The following is a 21,486-nucleotide window of genomic DNA, read 5'->3' as shown; positions in this document are numbered from 1 at the left end:
CTACTTTATTCTGGCCATTTCATCCATCTTGTTGGGCTAATAAAATGTCAAGTGGAGTTCCTTGATATTTAATCATGAAGGGGCTGAAATGCGTGGTGGTGCCATGCTCGGGCTTGATGAAGCTTTGGGGAGGAGGCTTTAAACATAGACCTGAGGATATATATATAATATATATATAAATATATATATATATATGTGTGTGTGTGTGTGTGTGTGTGTGTGTGTGTGTATATATATATATAGTTATATATATATATATATATATATATATATATATATATATATATATATATAGTTATATATATATATACACACACCCAGGGGAGGATGTTCAACAAACCAACAACATTAGAGAAACAAAACTGATATGAAATGGGAGGGAATTCCTAATAAGCCTGCTTTGAGAAAACATGTATTTTTTTTGTTGTTGTTTTTGGAACAAGGAGGAACACGTTTCCCAGTAAAAATCACACCGAGAGCGCCAGAAATGATTGACGTGCAATGAAAACCTTTGCCGCATCCCTACAAGTGCGGTCACTCTGCCGCTGTATGTGCATGACTCTGCATATTTGCACAGCTCCCGCCGGATGCTTCTCGAGCTCGACGCCCCTCTCAAAGAAAAGCGAGGCATCATGGGAGGACAGAAATAGCAAAGAGGGCTTCTTCTTTTTTTTTTTCTTCTTTTTTTTGGGGGGCTCATGTTGCAAACAACATTATTAGATTAAACCCCATTCTCTATCGCGCTATCAAGATGTAATGGACGCCACATCTGATAAGGGAGATAACGGAGGGCTGAGAGAAAAGAATCGCTTTATGTGATATGAATTAATTTTCATTGGTGAGGAGTGTAAAAAAAAAGGAGGGAGATTTTTTTTTTGTGTGTGTGTGATTTAGAAGATAAATAGGAAAGAAAAAAAAAAAGGGAGGAGAAAGAGGAGCAGAAGCTGTAAAGGAGAGTAATGGACAAATTTCCCCTCACATTTAGAGGTCTCATTGGTCTTTAGCAGGAGCTCGGCCAAACTTTTTTTTTATTTTTTATTTTTTTATCACCGACGCGTAGTAATATTTGACGTTGTTGCGTTTCGGTGTTCCCTTCGATCATTCGTCGAAAAAGGCTCGACTGGGAGAGGCGAAGGAGAGAGGGAGGAAAGGAAGGGAGGGACGGAGAGAGAGGATGGAAAAACGAGGAGAGTCGGAGAGGATTTATGGTCCTGTTCCCTGTGTCTCGTTACTTGCTATAACTGGCCCCCAGAGTGGGATCGCAAGGTCTGGAGCCCCGGAGCCCCGAGATCAGAGTAATGGAAACTCCACATTTCGACGCCGCTACGGCATGACGTCTGCAGGGGGCACAGGTTGAGTCTCTCTAAACTAAAATAGTTTATCCTGCAGCCTCTCTAAAAAAAAAAAAAAAAAAAAAAATCCGTCACTCCTCTCGGTGCGAGGAAAAAGTGTATTTAAGTGACGGACGGCGGCTGCCCGAGGTTGCGGAGACGATGTGGAGGCGGCGTGCTGTCAGCACTGACTTATATCTCGACAGTCGCCGCCGTCCTCTAATAGGTCCCCGCCAACGAGAAGGAGGGTCTTTTTGCAAAGCCAATTAATGAGCGTCATGGCTCATAAAAGTGACAGTCTTGCCACACCCATCAAATGAGTTTCGCAGTGAAACCACTAAAACCTGCTTCTTACTTGTGTGCTCTTTATGAATGTCATACATCATATAAATTAAATGTTATTTAAGGTTTTGCATAGTGTTCCTGTCCATTAAATTTTGGAATTATAGAGGGGAAGATTAGTCAGTTAATTAATTAGTCGATTGACATAAAATTAATCACCAACTACTTGTTTTTTTTTTTTATAATTGATTAATAATTTTAGCCATTTTTTCAAGCTAAAACATCATAAATGATCTGGTTCTAGTTTCTTTAGTGTGAGGGCTCTATTTTTTCTTTTTTCATTATAAACGGAATTATTATGAAATTGAATTACCCCGGCCTTTTTCCACTGTACACTACTGACATTTTATAGACAAAACAATTAACGGAAAGAATAATTGGCAGATGAATTGATAGTGGAAATACAGTAATCACTAGTTGTTTGTATTTGCATATTGGGATTATTTAAATACCTTCGTAAAAGCCTTATTTTGTAAACTATAGAATTTGAGAGGGTGACTGGCGAACATGATAAATAACAGTATTAACTGTATTTATCTTGTTCATTAAATCTATGTGATATTTAAGAGGAAAATAAAAGACGGGAGAATTGCACACAAAATATTTTTTTAAAAATGGCAGTGAGATAAATAACGTGATGCTAAAACTCTAAAATTATTTCAAACCTGTGTGTGTGTGTGTGCATGACTACACACACACACACACACACACACACACACACACACATATTAGCGCAGAGCTGTTGGCACCTGCCTGTTATCTCTTCCCCTCAGACCTGGTTTTCCATTGTGCTCCTTGGGAGAGCTACAAATTGAGATCTCAAACATGAAGAGGGGGCAAATGACTTGTGTATAGAAAATCAAATCCACTAATGTGTTACATGTGCAAATTCACAGGCCTCGTATTAGAGATTAATGTATTCCTCTTTTATCCAAAATGTACCTTTTTTTTTCAAAGCTATTTTTTAATGGACCCTTAAATTAAATTCGACCGAGGACTAACAGCAGAGAAATTAAAATGAATATTTGTCGAACGAATTTGCATGAATGAAATGGTTATGTAAGGAAAGAAGACTGGAAATACTATGAATTCTTTTTCTGTAGTTGAGAATTACTGTTCGCCTGTAAGACATACTAAATCAGTCATAAACCATTTAGAGAGGATAAAAAAAAAAAGAAAAGAGCATCAAAAATGGATGCGATATTTAATAACCAGGGGGTAATATAAATACACGGCGGCAGCAGCAGCAGCACAGGTAATCCTAGCCTGGCAAGTAGAGTTTTGGAACATGTCTTAACAGATCTCCACAGGTAATGACTCAACCCTAAAACCTTTACAGGCCTTGTCAAATATCTGCTGTGCCAAACTCGCTTTTTATTTTTTTTACTGGCTTTTTTTTCCCTCCCTCCCAAACCTGCTGGATCCATCATTCTCAAAATACACAGGTGCCTTCAAAATATCACGGTCCTGTGCACAGGCTGCAGAAAGAGGAAAAAAAAAAAGACTACAGTGCCCATTTAGGCTTCTGAAAACTGGTGTATTACAAAAAAATAGATATACTGTAACTTCAATCTGCCCACATTTCTGCTTAGGCATTTATCTCCTTTCTCTCTAAATCCTGAAATTGCCTCAGAAAAAAAAAAAAAGAAAAAAAAGAGATGGGGGGGTGGAGGGGGAGGGGGGGGGGTACTTTCCTCTCCTCGCACATTTTCACAGAGTGGGGCACAACTTTCTCCACCCCACTTCTTTTTTTTTTTTTTTCTCCTGTGAAAATTGAAGAGGCTTTATGTCAAATACGGCTAAAGCCAGCCTCTCCATATCAAACAACGCAGCGCGAAAATTACTGTGGCGATGATAAGGCTGGCAGATAGAGTGGGAGAGGAGAGCAAGGGGGGAGAGAAACTGAAAGGAAGTGACTCTACTCAATTATACTGCAAAATTGGTATGACTGAATATTTTTCATTCAGGTGACTGATAGTATCAGGGAAACTGCAATGCAGATAAATAAAGGAGCCTTCTGTCAAGAATAAACACCATTAATCATGAAGCCAGCGACTGCGTGACCGCCTGTCCCCCCCCGACTTACTCCATAGAGGAAGTATTAAAGAGGGGGAAGAGGGGGTGGGGGGGTGGCGGGTGGAGGGAAACCAGCGACTGCACCAGAGACGGGTGACCTATGAAGTCACACAGAATGGGTTCTGGACAGTTTGAGAGGAAGATGAAAAAGTGGCCTTCGTCTTTCTGCCCCTGCTTCCCGGTGACAGACGCCATATCTGGACGGAGATTATCAGATGCGATTATGGAATAATCATTAATTCTTAACGTAATTTATGGCCTCGCTTCACATTCCCGTTTTAGTCTAGACAATATTCAAATGGAGAATATCGACGTGAAATTCTCAAAACGGCAAAATCTTTTCTTCATTTTTAAAAAAAAAAATTTTACGACAGAGGATCGGGCAAAATAACAAAATTAGAAAAAAAAAAAAGTGTACGAAAACTATGTCGTTAAATGCGGCAAAACGGCGAAGACAAAAATCTGCAAAAACGGGAGTCGAAGTAGCGAAAACGTGGATTATGAAATGAGGCCTTGACGCAGCAAAGTCGAATCACACCATAAAAAAAAGCCAGAGATGAAACTCTACCGTACAAAACATTTGTCTTCCAGCTCCTGCAAAAGCTACACCACATCCTTTTTGTCCTCCTATTATTTTGCCGCGTGTGTGTGTGTGTGTGTGTGTGTGTGTGTGTGCGTGGTGTGTGTGTGTGTGTGCGCGCGTCGGTATTGCAATGCTCGGCCTCGTCCCATCTGGAAGGAGGTGTTGAGATAAGACCGGCGGTCTTTATGCTAAGCAACACGCCGCTCCTCTGTGTGCAGATTGGGCGCCCTGACAACAGTTTATGTAAATAACAAAAGAACTCGGCACACATCTTCCGAAGAAAAAAAACAACAACAAACAAACAAAAAAAACAAAACAAAAAAAAAACCAAAAAAGAAAGAGCCAGCCTCGGTGAGGACAGTGAGGGGGAAGCGTGTAAGAGTCGATGTACCCAAAACGGTGTGAAATTGGTGGAGAATCTGGGATGTTTACAGAAAATAAAAGTGGAATTAGAGGGTAACAAGGTGATTCTGTCGCGTTAGCGCCATGTTGCTTCCGAAGCAACAGCTCGCGCCGCCCCCGGGAAGCCGGTTAACTCCTTCCCGGTTTCGTCGTTACCGAGCTGAGGGGCCGGGGGGGGGGGGGGGTGGGGGGGGGGGGGGGGGGGGGGGCCGGTGATGACGGTGATGTAGACCCCCCCCTCCCTCCCCTCCCCTCCCCTCCCCTCCCTCCACCCCCTCGGTACCACCAGAACACCGTCCGGTCGGGGTCGGGGACTGCAGCTGAGCAAACAACGCTCCTGAATGACATAACCGCACAAGGGACACGGAGACACACCCTCACGGCCCCCCCCCCCCCCACCCCCACCTGTACGCTGCCTCCGCTCTGACAGGAAATACCCTTTCAAAATAGAACTTTTTTTCTTTTCTTTTCTTTTTGTGGTATTTTGGTGCTTCAGCTCGTCGCATTTGTCTAAATCCGTTCAAAAAACGCCGACGGTCCTCGCATGTTTAAAACCAATTTGTGTTTCGGCGTCGAGGAGAAAGCGAGACGCCGATTATAAATCCGCGCTGTGCTGCAAAATCGGGGGAAAGTCAAACGGCACTTTGGCGGGCCTTTTGAATTTCAGGCGTTCGTTATCAGACGCAGAACAATCTCGCGCCGCGCGCGGCATGAAACGCAGCGTTGAGTGAAAAGCTCGGAGTCAAAGCTCGGAGTCAAAGCTCGGAGTCAAAGCTCGGAGTCAAAGCTCGGAGTCAAAGCTCGGAGCGCTCGTTCCGCTTTACAACTTCATCGACGTTTAAATGGACCGTCGGTCGGACTTCATTCTTCTGGATTCCCGTACGGTTGTCGGGCAAAAGGTTGCGAGTCAATTACTTATCCCGTGAGACTGTTTTGTTTGTTTGTTTTTTTTTTTTGTTTTTTTTAGCGGCCCCATTCACAGCACGAGGGCCCGGGACTCCGGGGGGTAAACTCTTGATGCCGATAATTGACTTGTGACGAATACCTCCGTTTGTTCCGAGCGGTCTCCGGGGTGACCCGGGAGGCGGCGTCGGGCCGCATGAGAGGGCTGTTTTGTTTTGCTGTGTACCGTGGTCAGGCAATAAAGCTGGAATGAAAGGAGCGGTCTCTTCTCTTGGCCCCCTGCCCTTCCCTCTACCCCCCCCCCCCCCCCCCCCCCCCCTCGAAACTCCCATTAAGCCAGTCCGGCACAATGGCGGTGGCACAGGGGACCCAGAGCTCCCACGGAGTGCCTGCTCTTCACCGATCAACGTGTTTATTTAAGCAGGAAGCGTCTCATCCAGAGCGGCGAAGGCGTGTCTCTTTCGCTGAGACCGTTTGGGGAAGAGAAAAAAAAAAAGAAAAAAAAAAAAAAAAGCAGGAGGCGCGAGGCAGAAGAGACGCTCGCCCGGGTCCCGGATCCGGATCGGACGTTAAAAGAAACTCGGGGAGAAGCTGGTTGTTCGTTGTCGGGGATGAGTTTCAGCTCAAAACTGAGGCTGTTGAAAGTCTCGTTTTAAGTGCTGCTCTTCCATGTGAATATGTGTTTCTCAGGAAGCGAGCAAGTAAGTAAAGAAGGGGAGCCTCCCTCCACCCCCCCCCCCTCCTCCCGCACCCTCTCTTCACCCCCCCCCTCCGCCTCCCCCTCCTGACCCCGAGGCTGTAATATTGAATGACACATTGGTACCTTCCCCACCAGAATTCATAAACTAAACGATTAGCCTCTGTCTGTAATTGCACTCTCCCTCGCCTAATAGGGGAGGTGAGGTAAAAGCGGGGAGGGAGAAAAAAAAACAAAAGGACAGTTAATTTGTGATTTCCTCTGCTCATTTGAAGGCAAATTAAGTGTCAAACAGCTAATACGGAGCATATTTCATTTTATGAGCTTTTAATTTAATTCCACCCGCCTCATATCGCTGGAGCCCGTTAGCTGCGCTGCTAACGCCCCGCTCCTCGTCTGAAAACGAGGGCCATAAATAAACATGTTTCAATTAGGCCCCCTCGCGGTAATAGGATATGATTCCGTTCATTTGCCACGTACGGGGTATGGCGGCGGATGTGTCACCGCGGCGGAGAGGAAACAAGCTGCTGGGCGTTCGCCTTGTTTTGTTTTTTTTTTTCTCCGGCCACGGATGCCCGGTGGTGGCTGGCTGGCTGGCTGGCTGGCTGGCTGGCTGGCTGGCTCGGCGTGCGCGGCGGGGGGAAAGCCGGCTGGATTGATGGAACCGCCGCGGGGCCAACCCGACTGTAATTACAGGCCGTAATGAGAGGTTGCATGGGGAAGTACTGCAATAACAGTCCCTGTGTACTTAGGCATATCTTCGAGAGGGCTAATAACGATTAATTCTGCTCACCGAGGAGAACTTGTCTTAAAACAATTCAATATTTCTCCATAAGCCGCCTCCTGTCCTCCATCCACCCCCCCCCCCCCCCCCGGCTTGTTTGCTCGAGGTTCGGCTACAAGCAACATTACCGAGCCAGAAAGCATCGCTTAGACCCCGGCGGAGATTTACTTCTTTTCTCCGGCCGCAGTTTCTACGCTTAGTAAAGTTCCGCCGCGGCTAAAAGTCGCACCGGAGCCGGAAAAACCTGGGAGTGTAATTATCTCCAATTTGCCCGTCAGGTGGTTGGACGCAGCTGTAATACCGCGAGTGATGAGTGCTTCTTTCCACGGAGGAATTCAAGCGCCGCTTTCCTTTTTTTTTTTTTTTCTTCTTTTTTAATCAAGCCAGCACAACATTGCCGCTTCCCCCGCCGCAAGGACTCGAAAGCGGGTCGAGGCGGTTTTCGACAAAACGCGAGACGGCGAGGTTCGACAGACTCGGGCCGCTCAACAGCTGTCTTCTAATCATGACGAATAGTTCGCCCCCCCACCCCCCTCCTCCTCCCACCCCCTCTCACCGTAGCGCGTCATATTAAACAGCTCTATGCTTAATGGTTTTGGATAAATGGGCCACGAGCAGCGCGGCCGTGTCTCTTCGGCGACGGCAAACCGAACGCGCAGATAACTGCTGTCCGGACCGAGTGACTGAAGACGCCGGCGCCGCGGAACTTCTCCCCCTTAATTCAATTCCCCGGCTCACTATGGTCCCTCTACCGCTACCCAAACCCCCTCCTCCTCCTCCTCCTCCCTCCCCTCCTCCCCTTCCTCTCCCTAACCTGTGCTCCAGATCGTACCAAAGCGCTCCTGACGGATAACAAGCCCGGCTGTTTGTTTGAGCCCATGTTGCCCGCGCGTGTTCGCCCCATTATCTCCGCATAAGCTAAATGCTAAATTATATTTGCCATTTTGTTTGCAGTGACACGGGACATCAATCACCTCCTTGTTTTTTATTTATTTATTTATTTTTTTTTATATATTTCCTCGCCTGCCTCCCTCTCCCTCTCTCTCTCTCTCTCTCTCCCCCCCCCCTTTTTTCCCCCCTTGCTGCAGCACCACCCCGAGCAGGAGACGTGAGGTTGAGAGGTGGGGTGGGCCGGAGGTGGTGGTGGTGGTGGGTGGGGGTGGGGTGGGGGGGGCATAAAAAATTCATTACGCTTAGTGGCACATCAGCAAGGGAGAGATATGACTCCTGAGGAGGAGAAGGGGGGGAGTTGATAATGATGAAGAATATCAAACATAATGCGGCCCAAGTAGCTGCCCCGTCCAATTTGTCCTCGTCGCGCCGTGATCGCTTCCTTCACGTCTGCGGCTAAAAGGTGGTGGTGGTGGTGGTGGTGGTGGTGGTGCGGGAGGGGGGGTGGGGGTGGGGGGAGCGGCGCAAGGACGATGAAGCGTCTCCTCGGCGCCTGCTCGGGGTTTGGATGCAAAGAATACAAATGATGGAGAGATTAGAAAAATAGCGTGTGTGTGCGTGTGCGTGTGCGTGTGTGTGTGTGTGGGGGGGGGGGGGACGTGGTGCAAAAAATAAATACAAAAAAAAGGACTGAAGACGGAGGTTGAGGCCTTTTTGAAGTTCTGCGACTGAGCTGACCGGCGAGCATCAGACGCGCTCCGGGGAAACGCGACACCGCTGTAATACGAGTTTCCCCCTGCTCATGATCATGAGAACCTGCCGCGCTTTCTGACGAGGCATGACACCGACGGTTTTTTTTGTTGTTGTTGTTTTTTTTTTCCACCTTTACTTCGCATCCGGTTGGAGCGCGTGCGATTCGATTGGACGAGCCCATCTGTGTCTGTCAGGGACGGCTGGATGTCAGCGGAGGCATCGCTTCCTCTCTCTCTGTCTCTGTCTGTCTCTCTCTGTCTGTCTCTGTCTCTGTCTCTCTCTCTCTCTCTCTCGACAGGGCTTGATCACTGCTCTTATGAGAATTGCGCGCTCCCAGGCTTCCCTCGCCCCGCTCTCGTTTCCATGTCTCTGACACATGTTCATTTGCGTGTCTCTGACATGCGGATCATGTTGCGCACATGCAGGGGGCCGTGGCCTTTGATCCTGAAAGGCAAAGAGAGGCGCCCCGGCAAACCCTGCGAGGACAATGCTCCACACCTACAGGGCGGAAGGACGGTTTTTTTTTTTTTTTTTTTTTTTTTTCTGCGCCTGATGCCATTAATAGTCGGGGAGCTCGACGGTGATGCAGCTTGAATCAAATCGGTTATGATAAGCAATATTGTTTTTTTGTTTTTGTTTTTGTTTTTTTTTTTAGCTCGAGTGTGCGCGTGTGAAAAGTTTGAGAGACTTACACATGAAGAGGGGGCAACGGGGGACGGCTCGTAGATGTAACGTCCCTGGGTATGTCTGTCGTCGATTGGCACGGGAGGATGGAAGGTCGGGAAGAACTGCGGGGCGGCTGCAGAGTGAGGAAAAAACAGAAGAAAACACAAGACAGTTTTACGCGTATTCATTCCCCTCCTCGGCTAATCTAAACAGCAGCCATAATGAAAGGCAGCGGTTGATGGCTATCTTTCAGCGGACCCACCCAAATGAGACCTCATTAAAAACGCGCCGAGCTAAAAAGCTGCCCCTGCTCCAAAATCGTTCTCCGAAGGAAGTCTCTGTGAAACGTCTGGAGGCTGATAGAACTCAAAATAAACAGCGATAAAATAACCGTAAGAAAAAGCAAGCCGAACGGCACATTTCTCACCGTGCCAGGCATAATATGGTTTTGTACAAAGGATAACATTTAAGTACAACCAGTGAAACGTACAAAATGAGAACAAAAACATCCTTTTTTTTCTATTTCAGTGTTTTGTCACAACTGCCAGAGAAAATGCACAAGCTTCTCTCCCCCCCCACCCTCCCCTCCCTCCAGATAAAACATTAAAACATTTGCATAATAGGAGCTTCCAAGCTTTTCTCTATTTTTACCCCCTGAAATTGTAACTGTTGTGCCGCCACCAGACCGAATCCACACACTCATCTTCTAACCTTAACCCCTCTCCGAACCAAAAAGCTTGGGATCGCGTGACTGCGCATCCGTCGTTGGACAAGTCGAAACGAGCAACCCCCCTCCTCCACCCCCCCCCCCCCCCCCCCCCCCCCCAAAAAAAAAAAAAAAAAAAAAAAAAAAACACGAGCGCGCTGCGCAAACAAAAGTTGTGAAACCCAAATGGGTTCAAACTTGTAGCTACGCCGAGGCAAGGAAACGGCAGATGACGAGAGTGTGAACGCGTCCCTTTCGCGAGAGCACGTGTCGCTTTACTGCCTGATTCCCCGAGGCCGCTGCCAAGTTGCGTATCGCCGGCCCGAGGCCAAGCATGTGTCAACATCTGCATAACTTCACGCAGCAAGTCTCGGAGGCTGCTAGCTACGTGTTTTTCCTTTTTTTTTTTTTTTTTTGCTTGTAAACATTTGGAAGCGCGAACCGAGAAGGGGCAGATGGCCAAACGGCGGGGTGCCCGACAGCTCTGCACGTGTTGAGCCGTGACAAATGCAGCTGCGTCCGCCGGTTGGCGCGGCAGGTGTTGATCCGCGCGCGCACCTCAGGTCCGCTTTACCTCACCGCTCGCCCGGTGCCAGTTTGGGCCAAAAGGGGTTTTCAGTGAATCGTTTGCGAGTCTTGAAGAGGCCCCGTCGTAAACAGGGTGGGGGGAGGCGGGGGGGGGGGACGACTCGCAGGAGACGCATTCAAAGCAGAACTGTCAAAACTGAGGCAGCAGAAGCCAAAGCAGCCTGAATTTGAGTTCCCGGCGTGGGTCGACCAAGAAGCCCGCATCCTATTGCGTTTGACCCTCCTATCTGTTAAATGCCTTTCGCCCATCCGAAGTCGGTTCGTGACGCGGGCCTCCCCCGTTGATACCGAGACACCCGGACGATGCCGCTCGAGTATCTTCGGAGACTTTGAAAAGCTCTTTCCAGAGCGGCAATTCTGGATGAAATGAGAATCACGTTTTTTTTTGTTTTTTTTTTCTTGCTTAGAATTGAGATCACGATTCGTAAGGTCCGTTGTTTTTTTTCCCCCCAAAATAAACGCAGTCAGTAGTTGCATCATTGACCAAAAACATAACGGTGCTCGAGCAAGGAAACGTTGTTATTTTCCTCTTTAAATGCGGCTTAAATCTGACACCGAACATAAAAAAACAATCAATTTCACCCTCTTGTCTTCTCTTATTAAACAAAACCTGCGAACGAATATTTTTCTCCCTCGGCTTGTGTTTCTCTTCTCGCTCTTGACGGCTTTTTACATTTTCCTTCCCGCCTGTTTCTGTTGCGGCGTACCACCGCCTCGCCAGCGGTTGAAGGGAGAAAGTAGGAGCGCTTGTTGTTTGGAAATATGATTGCACAGCGGTGTGACTCCAGATCGCAGTTTTAATACAATTAATCTCGCGACAGACAAAATTATATCCGCGTATTACTCCCCACGGGTGTTACGTCGACGCTGGAGTGCCCCTCGAAGCGTTAAAAAAAAAGAAAAGAAAAGAAAAGAAAAAGAAGCATGTAATTACATCGTGACATCCTCTGTGATTTCTTTCTTTATTGACTCGCACACCTGTTGTCTGCACATAATGTTGTGCTGATGCTCCAGACAGTAGCATATCTTTTCTTTTTTTTTCCCCCCTGGTGTTATAGGGGGAAGTGAAGTAGAACAAGTGATTGAAGAAATCAAATGAAATAATGTGGAAAGAACGGGTCGTAAGTCATTCATTTTAGCATCTGTACGCGCCTCATACGGTGTACTGTACCGCACAGCCCCATTAGTTATCAAGTGTTACGTTCAGAGCCACCGAAGGTTTCTAATTCCATTATCCTTCCTCAATATACCATCAAATATCACTCGGAGCAACGTTGGAGCAAATAAAAAGTTTTGCTAAATGCGTTCCAGCGAGTGATACGTATAAAAAAAAAAAAAAAAAACTTAGGCAAAGTTCTGGAAAACCACGCCAAGTGTGTGTGTGTGTGTTGGGGGGGGGGGGGGGGGGGGGGGGGGGGGGGGGGGGGGGGGGGTGGGGGAGTGTTTCCATCCTGTTTTCACAACAGCAGAGATAAGTGGTGAAAGCCTCCTACACGCAGCTCTGGCAAGTATCTGACCACTCTCCGTCTCCGTCTGTTTGATAAGTTTTCTCCCGATGACTCAGTTTTGGCTCGGCTCACCTCGGCCGACTCCAGAGCTGCCGAGGGAGGGAGGGATGGGAGGGAGGGAGGGAGGGAGGGAGGGATGAGGGGGAAGGAGGGGAGGGTCGGCGGTATAGACGAGAGGCGAAGAGTCTGCTTTGTTTACTCTCTCTCCACAGCTCCACTCCCGGGCCGTCGGCCCTCGGCTGTCAGACTCGGAAATGAACCGTCAGGTTTTACGAGGTCTGTGTAGCGCCGCGCCGGCCAGCCGGCCGGCCTCGATGGGAGTAAAAGCTCCGTGCTCTCTAATCTTACTCATCGCGGCCCCGCATAGCAGGAAACTCTGTACTAACCTCTGCCATGTTGGGCAATGGGGAGGGGGGGGGGGGGGGATGACTGTAGAGATTACACGCTGTGAAATTATTTTAAAGACTCCACCTCTTCATTCCCACATCCGCCACTCCTCACTGAGTTACCCAGATCCCCCCCCCCCTTTTTTTTTTTTTGGTCTCTGGAGCTGCTCTTTCAGCCCTATGCCTCGACTGGACCCTTTTTCTGGCTCCTTCATCACTCCTTAGCTGCCTCCCTCCCTCCCTCCCTCCTTCCTTCCTCTCGCTGTTGCCCGTGACTTTGCCGCATGGCAAACCATTCCGCTGAGGTTTATTTAAATCAGACTCAGAAGTTTACTTTACCACGGCCTCTATCTAAATAGAGCCTGCCACCACTTTTACACCAGTGCAGCTACTCCATTAGCAAGGCAAACAGCCCCGTGTCACTAGAGGGAATGTATACAGGCACAAAGAACAGAGCGCGGAGGGGGGAGGGGGGGGGGGAACCTCATCCTGCAATCCATCTCCAGTGTTTCCTGTAGGGAGTCCTTACTGTTTACTCCGGGACTAAATTGCCCCTGCTCTTCTGGATATTCAGAGGGTATTCTCGTCCTCTTAATACAGAATACAGCTGGAGGGCACACGGGAAGCCAAAGCACACGTCACAGGTTTTTTTTTTTTTAACCTTTTCCCCGTTGCAGCCACACACACCACAGCAGCTCAAGCATTCCTAAAAGAGAGTGTAATCGCAACTGGTTTTTTTTGTCCCGGTCGCATATGGTAAACCACCGCCGGCAAAGTCTGAGGGAATTAAATACATCAACTCGGGGGCCGATCAAAATGCTCAAGGTCTCTGAACGCTGGGTATCACAAAACTTTCAGCATCTTTTGAAATAATAGAAGCAGAAACGTTTTTCGTCGCTTTCAAGCCATTCATCAGATCCTCAGAACTTCTCTCAAAACATTTTAATGACCTCTGTGCAACTTTTCATAGCAGCAGTATTCCTTTTTTTTTTGAGGGGATTTTTTTTTGTGTGTGTGTCTTTCAGGAGAAGGGATGGACGTTATTAAGACATGATTACAAATGGGTCTTAATGAAAGGGCAATTAGAAGCAAACTTTTGACCAGGCTCATTAATTCTAATTCAACACAAACACACCGTGCCCGGGACCAAAAGCCAGCTTCCTCTTCATTAAAGAGAGGATGGTAATTGCCTTGTCCTTTATTGGACACTTGAATAATTTCAAAAGAAGAGGAGGGGGGGGGCATTGAGTGGATAAAGCCTAAAGCACATCATTTGCAATATACTTATTGGTTAATCTCCTTTCATAATGGAAGTTTTTTTTTTTGCCCACAAAAAGGATCTCTCACTGTTCTCCAGAAAACGTAGGTGATGTGATACTCACGGATGATTCTGGAAGCTGTCACTCGCGATTCTGATTTGTTAGTTTTTTTTTGATAACGCAAACAATTTCTCCTCTTCCTCTTTTGTTGTCGAGTCAGCATTGTGATTTTTTTTTTTTTTTTTTTTTTTTTTTGTATTGTCTCCGACGGCCAAAAATCTCCTTTCCTCGAGTGAGGGGTTCACTGCCTCTCCGCTCTAACGGAGTGTCACCCGCAGACGAGGGCGAAACACTCTTCCCCTAACCCGGCACTTCCCTGTCGACGCTTCGCCGCGAGAGCACAAAGAGCCAGTGACAGATTGTCATAAAGGCGGAGGGGGAGAAAAAGGGGGCAGCCGGGGCCCCGCTCAAGAAGGTTTGCGAATCGCTAATGTGGAACATATGAAGCCTGCGCCGGGGCCGCGACTGCCAGATTTCATTATGCCACCTCTCTCTCCCTCGCTCATGATCTCACTGTTTAGGCTCGAATGCAAGCGAAGGCCCGCAGTTACGACACAACTCCGCAACACTTCGCAGGGTGTGTTAAAAAAAACAATAAAAAAAAAAACAACTAAAGATGCTCAAGACTTTGTGTGTTTGCATGGTTGGAAGTGCAAGTGCGTGTGTGTGTGTGTGTGTGTGTGTGTGTGTGTGTGTGTGTGTGTGTGTGCGTGCGTGTGTGTGTGTGCGCGTGCGTGTGCGTGTGTGTGCGCAGCTTCTGTCACTCCTTCCTGGAAGTGAATACAGGCATGTGACCTCGCTGTGCAACGGGGTACAACAGTTCTTTATTGCTGGGGGTTTTTTTTTGTTTGTTTTTTAACTCACTCCTGATGATGTCACCTTGAGATAATTGGAACTGCGGTTCACATTATGACCTCCTTAAAAATGAGACGATGTGCAACCCAAAGAGTTTTTCCCCTTCTCCGATTGTTTCATTTTAAAGACTTTTGAAGCCTTATTAGGAAGGCAAACGTATCCATTATTCCACAGAAATGACTTGATTAAAGGTCAGAAAAGGTGATTCTCCACTGCGCTGTCGCATCGACGAGCTGACTACTAGTCTGGTCACCTTATTGAGACTTCTCAGATTTATCTTAGACAGACTGGGGTGTACTCCTTGGCAAAGTCTCATATTTTACACGTTTTCTTACAGTCTTATAAGAAGGTATTTTTCAGGTTTTAAGCACCAGAAACTCTCAATATAGTTTTAAACTGTTTATCTTGAACTTCTTTGGGGAGCTCCACTAGTCACAGGCTGTTTTGTGTCTGTGTTTTTAAGGCATACTGATATCAACGACCCTCCCCTCTGATTGGTTGATTTTCTTTCTGAGTGACGCACAGCCAGGCCAACCACAGGTTGTCTTTGATGTCTGAACGACTAAATTTCCCCAGTGTGGGATTAATAAAGTCTAAGTCTTGCTAGCTCCGTGACAGAATGGCTGTTTCATGCTTTCTTCTACATTAAAGGTTGGATGGTGATCTGCGCTGAGGGCCGACATGTGACATGGTAACTTTGTGACATCACAAACTTACGGAAGTCCAAATAGCTCGTCTAAATTGTCGTCTGTTTATTTTGGCACTTTCACAGTATTGATGAAAAAGAAAAGGAAATCAGAATTGATATATTACGGACCTTTTAAGGTGCTAAAAGCATCTTTTTTTTTAAATTAATTAAGAATTAACTTCAAGTTTTGTGTTCAAGTAGCTCAGTATAAAAGCTCAACAGTTTTCCAGTCACTATTTGGCACCAACTCCGGACTCCATCAGTCTACCATCGTAAAACATGAGTCGCACTTTTGAACAAAATCCTTAAAATGCACAAAATCCGAGCGCGTCAGAGGATATTCTCCTTCAGACGACACGTCGGCAGACGAGCATGACTGCGAGTATTTCAGTGCGCGCCTAAACTGTGGGACTTCACACTTTGGATCCCACTTTCCTCCAGAATAGTGACAGCGGGCCTCTCATCATTATCGGGCTGGCAGGAGACGGAGAGACTCCCGACAGACTATCAGCAGAAGTAGCTGCCTCTCTCTCTCTCTCTCTCTCTCTCCGTCTCTCTCTCTCTCTCTCTCGATGGCAAATTCCCCCTCTGATGAGTCCCTTCACACCCCGCCTCTCATCATGTTTGCTTACACTGAGACCTCAAGCTGTTTGGACATGTAAATAACACTTTCGGAGACTGTTTAGCTAAGCTCAATGGGAGTTGCTGTTGACTTTTGGAGCGCTTTGCTTAATTACAGGTCCCAAATTGTTTCAGGTCTAATGGCCTAATTACCGCTGTATAAATTAGCCTAATGTTCTTGCTGTGCAGAGCCTCCTCTACTGTATGCTCAATGCTCGGGCGCTGGAGAAAACAGAAAAGATAAAAGCGAGCCTTTATTCAGCAAAGACCAATAGTGAGAAGGAGGGAGAAGAAAGCAAGCAGAGAGGTTAAATAACAGAAGAATGTTAAGCGCCAGCTTGCCAATCTCTCTGCCATTCATCATATACGCAAGGCTGGCAGATCACACTCTGCCCTTCCTCTGTAAATCAATAGATTTTTTTTTTGATTTTTTTTCCCCCCACTCTTCCGCTGTGTTCTCTTCTGTATTGTTTTTTTTTTTTCTTTTTTTGCTCCCTCGCTCGGTTGCGCTCACACCCTTAAACACAAACAGTCTCTCTGTGGGTAAAAGTAATTAACATGGTGGAAAGGAAGAAAAAAAAAAAAAACAGCGCGAGAGGAGAAAGTGAGTGGTAGAAAGAGAAACGTCTGCACGATAACAGGCTTTCTGCATTCCAGCGCTACTCGCTGTCAAGAGTAATTTGTTTGTCTAGACTGAACAAGTCAGTCAATGCCCATTCTCTCTCTCTCTGTTGAGTCTTCATGGTTCTACAAGTCTGTGCATATTTGCTCTGAGGCTTGACGTTTCGAGCAGGTCATCGCTTTGTGCCAATATTTACAAAGCTTAAGTGCAGGACTTTCCTTTCCTTTCCTTTCCTTTCCTTTCCTTTCCTTTCCTTTCCTTTCCTTTCCGAGGGTCCATTTCGCTCGTGCATCATTCCCGGCCACTGGCTTCGTCTACAGTCGCTGCAGGTTTTTGCCGGCGGGGGAGAAATTGCGGGACATTTAGCCGCAAGTCCCGCGGCGTATTTCCTAATGGCGCTCCGGCATCCGCTCGACATTTACCAAGTCCGTCTTAACAAATTGCCGCACTAGTCGGGAGGACCGTTCTCTTGCTGGAGAGCGAAGCTGAGCACGCACACGGGTCTTCCAAGGGTCCCCCAGCACCAATCCAAACCCCGGCTCTGCCCCCACCTCCCGACCCAACCCACCCTTTCTCCCCTCCTCCTCCTTGTATCCCAGTATGGATCAGGGAGTGGAGGTTGTTTCACGAGGCCTCTGCGGAGCCCCGATCCATCTCCTGCATTTGCCGAACGTCTCCAGATTGGGATAAGCTGGGGAGCAGAACAAAGAGCTATGCGTTGGTTCTCTCCCCTCACTCACTGCACCCTCTCTGCCCCACCACACCCTCCAGCCTCCCCCCCCACCACACACACACACACACACACACACACAGACACCAAGCCAGTGGAAAGACAGCAGTTTAGAAGCTGAAAACACATCACTTCTCTCTCCCTCTCTCTTTATCTCTCCCATCTGTCTATCTCCTTCTCTCCAAACAATGATAACTCTCGGAGAGAAAGGGAGTTGATTTAAACCTCTGTTTAACTCACCAGGACTTTATTTATTTAGCTTCAACTACCTCCGTGTGATTTATTCTACTCAAATATAAAGCAACTTGAGGGTTTGATCTTTCTGGAGATGTTTATTTAGAAATTGAGGGGGGTGGATTCGAAAGACTCCTTTTCAAATAACCTGTATTACACCCAGTCGGTCCACTACGCGAAGCGTGCCCGCGACATGTATATACAGTACGAGTTCAAGGTCACGTCGGTGACTTGTTCATGATTGCCACAGCTGCACCGTGACAGGCTGACCCCTCTGTAATCCCGCATCCCAGCTCCTCTTCGGGCCTCTGTGCAGGTGATACTAAAACTGCATGCGGCTGTGTGATCGTGACTGTGAGGTTAATACACCTGCATTCTAACAACACTCGTACTGTACCGGCCACTGTTTGGGGAAGGCGGACTTCTTCCCTCATTTTGCTTTGAGGCCACCGACCCCAGCCGGCCGTTTTAATGTAACTTGGTTTGCGAGATGACATTTTTTCAGGTAGCTGTTGTTCTCGCTTCGTCTCCGTGCGCTGTGAATGTCACATTGCAGAGACTTCTTAATCTTGATGACGAGCGGTAATCCATCACAGCATTGAGCATTTTTGTCACCTTTATTTATTTATTTTTTGTTTTGTTGTTGTTTAAATGATGTATTATCACCAGGTAATGTGGTTGAAAGAAAGGGGGATAGTTTAAGAATTCTCCTCCGGGGTGCGTTCAAGGGCAGTCTGACTTCCGAGGCTTGAGGGTGAGATGCAGAAAAAGCAGCGCGTTATTTCACTGTGGAGCAAAAGAAGAGGTGGCTTGATTCTCTCGACCATTACAAACCGGTTATAGTTTGAAAACAAGCTGAGGAATCTCAACGTCGATACGTTTCTTGAATTTACAGAACAGTCAAGTTCATAAGGGTCGCTCGGTCAGAAGCTCCTGCACGCTTATTTCCATACCGTGTTAAATGTTGCGGGAACCATTGGCTGGAAGTTGGGAAGTAAATCTGTAAAAATGTTCATGCGCACATGATTTTAAGTGAATAAACCAGCAGCGCAGTCCTTCCATGTGTTTTGCAATCAAATGGAATTTCCTCCTGTGTTGTTAAGTCTAACCGTCTCTTTTCCACTGAGCCCATACGGACATTGGACAACGTCCTGTTCACGCCTCCAGAGATGCGCGGCCATTACGTGGGCTAACGGGGGAAAGTGTGCGTCACAGAGTAAAGACGAAGCCCGGTGTCGCAGCAATCAGACAAACGGCCGCCGTGCTCTGCGGGGCCGGACAGGGTTCGACGCCTCTGGACCAATTAACTCTTACGAGTCCCAACAACATCTGGAACTCGGGTTCGCCTTTCCTCGCTCACTCTCCGTTCTGTCCGCATCGCTGCCACCTCGGCCTCTCTTTCACCCTCTCTCTCACTCTTGCATCGTCTTTCCTAATTCTTTCAGTTAATCCCACTCCCGGTCTATCGCTTTCTTTTTGCCCCTCTCATTATTCAAAGCGCATCCTCCTGATCTCTCCCCTTTCCCTCCTCGCAGCATCCCCAAAACAAGGACAAAGTTGTAATCCATTTACTGCACCCCTGTCAACAGATTCCACCCAAATAATCCTAAAAGACTTACAACCGGGTCGAGGTACTGTCAAGGGAAGGGAAGCAGAGCAGAGGCCGAATGCACAGGGGAAGGCAATGTGAGAGCCGTAGAAAAAGAGGGACGAGTGGAGGAGAACATACGAGGGGAGGCGGAGGAGTACAGACGGAGGAAACTTGTGTCACAGTGATTTGAGTCTTTGTCACGCAGGTGGCGCCCAGGGGTTCCCTCAGCCTGGGCAGAGAGACAAACTGGGGGCCCATGTAAACCTTAAAGAGGATTAACCCTGCCGGAGCGCTTTAATGAGACCTGAAAGTGCCGGGCACCGGAGAGCCCCGCTGATTGAGCCGCGCTCCAGTCGGATCCCAACGGTCCGCCGGGCCCAGTGGCCCGGCAGCGCTGCCGCGGCCCCCGTGGCCTGCAGCTGCCCGCTCACACTGAGCCACATCAAAGCAGGCCCGTCTGGGACAGCCCCGAGATGGGAGGGAAGGGGAAGCGGTGGTGGCGGTGGTGGTGGTGGTGTGGGGCGGAGGGGGGGGGGGCTATAGGGGAGGTGGAGAGTGTGAGTGCGGGAGGAGGGAGAGGAAGGTGCCTGGATGGAGGAATCCCTTATCTCCTCCTGAGAGGATGCTGCTCTGTGGTGCGAGATTGTCTGGAGCTGCCACCTGTCCCAGGCATCTTTGAAGGCAACACTAAAGCCTGTGATGGGCCTGACCTCCTTGAGCTCCCATTCTTTTATGTCTCTCTTCATTTTCTGCTTTGTTACACCCCCTCCCTCCTTCCTCTCCACTCTCCCCGGCTCTTCTCTCTTCCTTTCTTACCCCCCCTTTCTGTCTCACTTACACCCTCAAACTCAGCCTTGACTCCCTTTCCTCTCTCTCTCTCTCTCTCTCTCTCTGTCTCTCTCTCTCTCTCTCTCTTCTCCAGTGATATCTTACATTTCAGCAGGCTGCTCGAAACATTTTAATTATACTCCGTTCATCAGCCGCGTTGTAGAACAATATATACTTGTGACCCTCCAGAGACAAGAGCAAGATACGGGCTGTTGCCTGAGGGGATATGGGTGCTTATCTTTTGCCACTATGTGAGAGGAATGCAAATAGGGAAGACAAAAAAAAAAAAAAGGAGCGATGAGATTTGGATAGACGGGAAACAAACATGAGGAAAGAAATGAAAAACTCGGAGGTGATTATCCTACTGGAGACTACAGGGTAACTTAAAGAAGAGAGAAAAAGCTCCAGATATCATGCTGAGGAGAAGCCCCCCGTGAGTATTTAGTTGTCTTGTATTTTTAGTATGGGGCTTCATGTTGCAGTTTATTCTCCTTTTGGATGGACAAAATACAACAAATCTTCCTTTTTAAGCCTTCACACCAACAAAGTGCTATTGTTCCTACTTGCCTCTGTGACTTCGCTGATTAACCCAACGCATTTGAAAGGAAGTTAAACATACTGACAGATGTTGCTGCGATGATACTAAGAAAACACAGAGCGTTCTTCTGTGAGCATCTTCAGCTCTCCGGAAATTCTTCTTAATTCCTTTAACGCCCCCCCCCCCCCCTCCTTTCGCATTTAATCTCGTCATTGTTAATAAGAACTGCCATTATTCGCAGATATTCACTTCACACTCGTCAGCTTTGTGGTCTAAGAGCACCACATGACCTTAAGACGGTATGAGAGTGCATTCTCGAAGCACTTCAAACTCTGCTTAACCCTCTTAAATCATCAAAAGCTACAAAGGGGGCACATGCATGTGAGAATATTGCCTATCTTACAGCATGAGATGCCTCTAATAAGCTGTATAAAAGGGGATCATCTGATTATCCCTGGTGCGCTGGACCAAGGGGCCACAGCAGAGCACAGGCCCATGTTGTTCTTACTTGATGAAAGGCGGTGGATGGAAGGGATCCCTCTCCATTGCCTGCAGTGTGCCCCAGGCTTCTCTGTGCCGGCGCGCCGCTGGGGGACTACACCGTGCCACCATGCTCAAAAAGCCAATATTGAAACAATCACAAAGACAAACACTTACCCTTGAAACAGGCACGTGTCCTCTCACCCCAGGCTCCCCTCTGTACTCCCCAGTTCTTTTGGGGAGGAGGGAGGAGGGGAGAGGAGGGGGGGGGGGTATGTTTGAACCTGTATCCCAGCCAGTTGTCACATTTAAAGCAGCAAGAGACCAGAAAAGTTTGTTCTTTGAATGCAATTCCCCCCCCCCC

At 47.8% G+C, this 21,486-nt stretch overlaps 1 protein-coding gene across 1 annotated transcript in view; it reads right to left on the bottom strand.

Moving 5' to 3' along the window:
* Positions 1–21,486, bottom strand: part of gli3 (GLI family zinc finger 3) — a 102,812-nt gene that overhangs the window by 38,085 nt on the left and 43,241 nt on the right. Inside the window, 2 exon segments of the mRNA XM_069159672.1 lie at positions 9,455–9,468; positions 9,470–9,561. Coding sequence (XP_069015773.1) covers positions 9,455–9,468; positions 9,470–9,561 — 106 coding nt within the window.

This window comes from Embiotoca jacksoni, unplaced genomic scaffold (genome assembly GCF_022577435.1).
Source record: "Embiotoca jacksoni isolate LCO1_2020_lvr unplaced genomic scaffold, fEmbJac1.0.p SCAF_25, whole genome shotgun sequence".
Taxonomy (NCBI): domain Eukaryota; kingdom Metazoa; phylum Chordata; class Actinopteri; family Embiotocidae; genus Embiotoca; species Embiotoca jacksoni.
The sequence above is the reverse complement of the archived record's forward strand: the minus strand, read 5'-3'. Positions and strand labels throughout refer to the sequence as shown.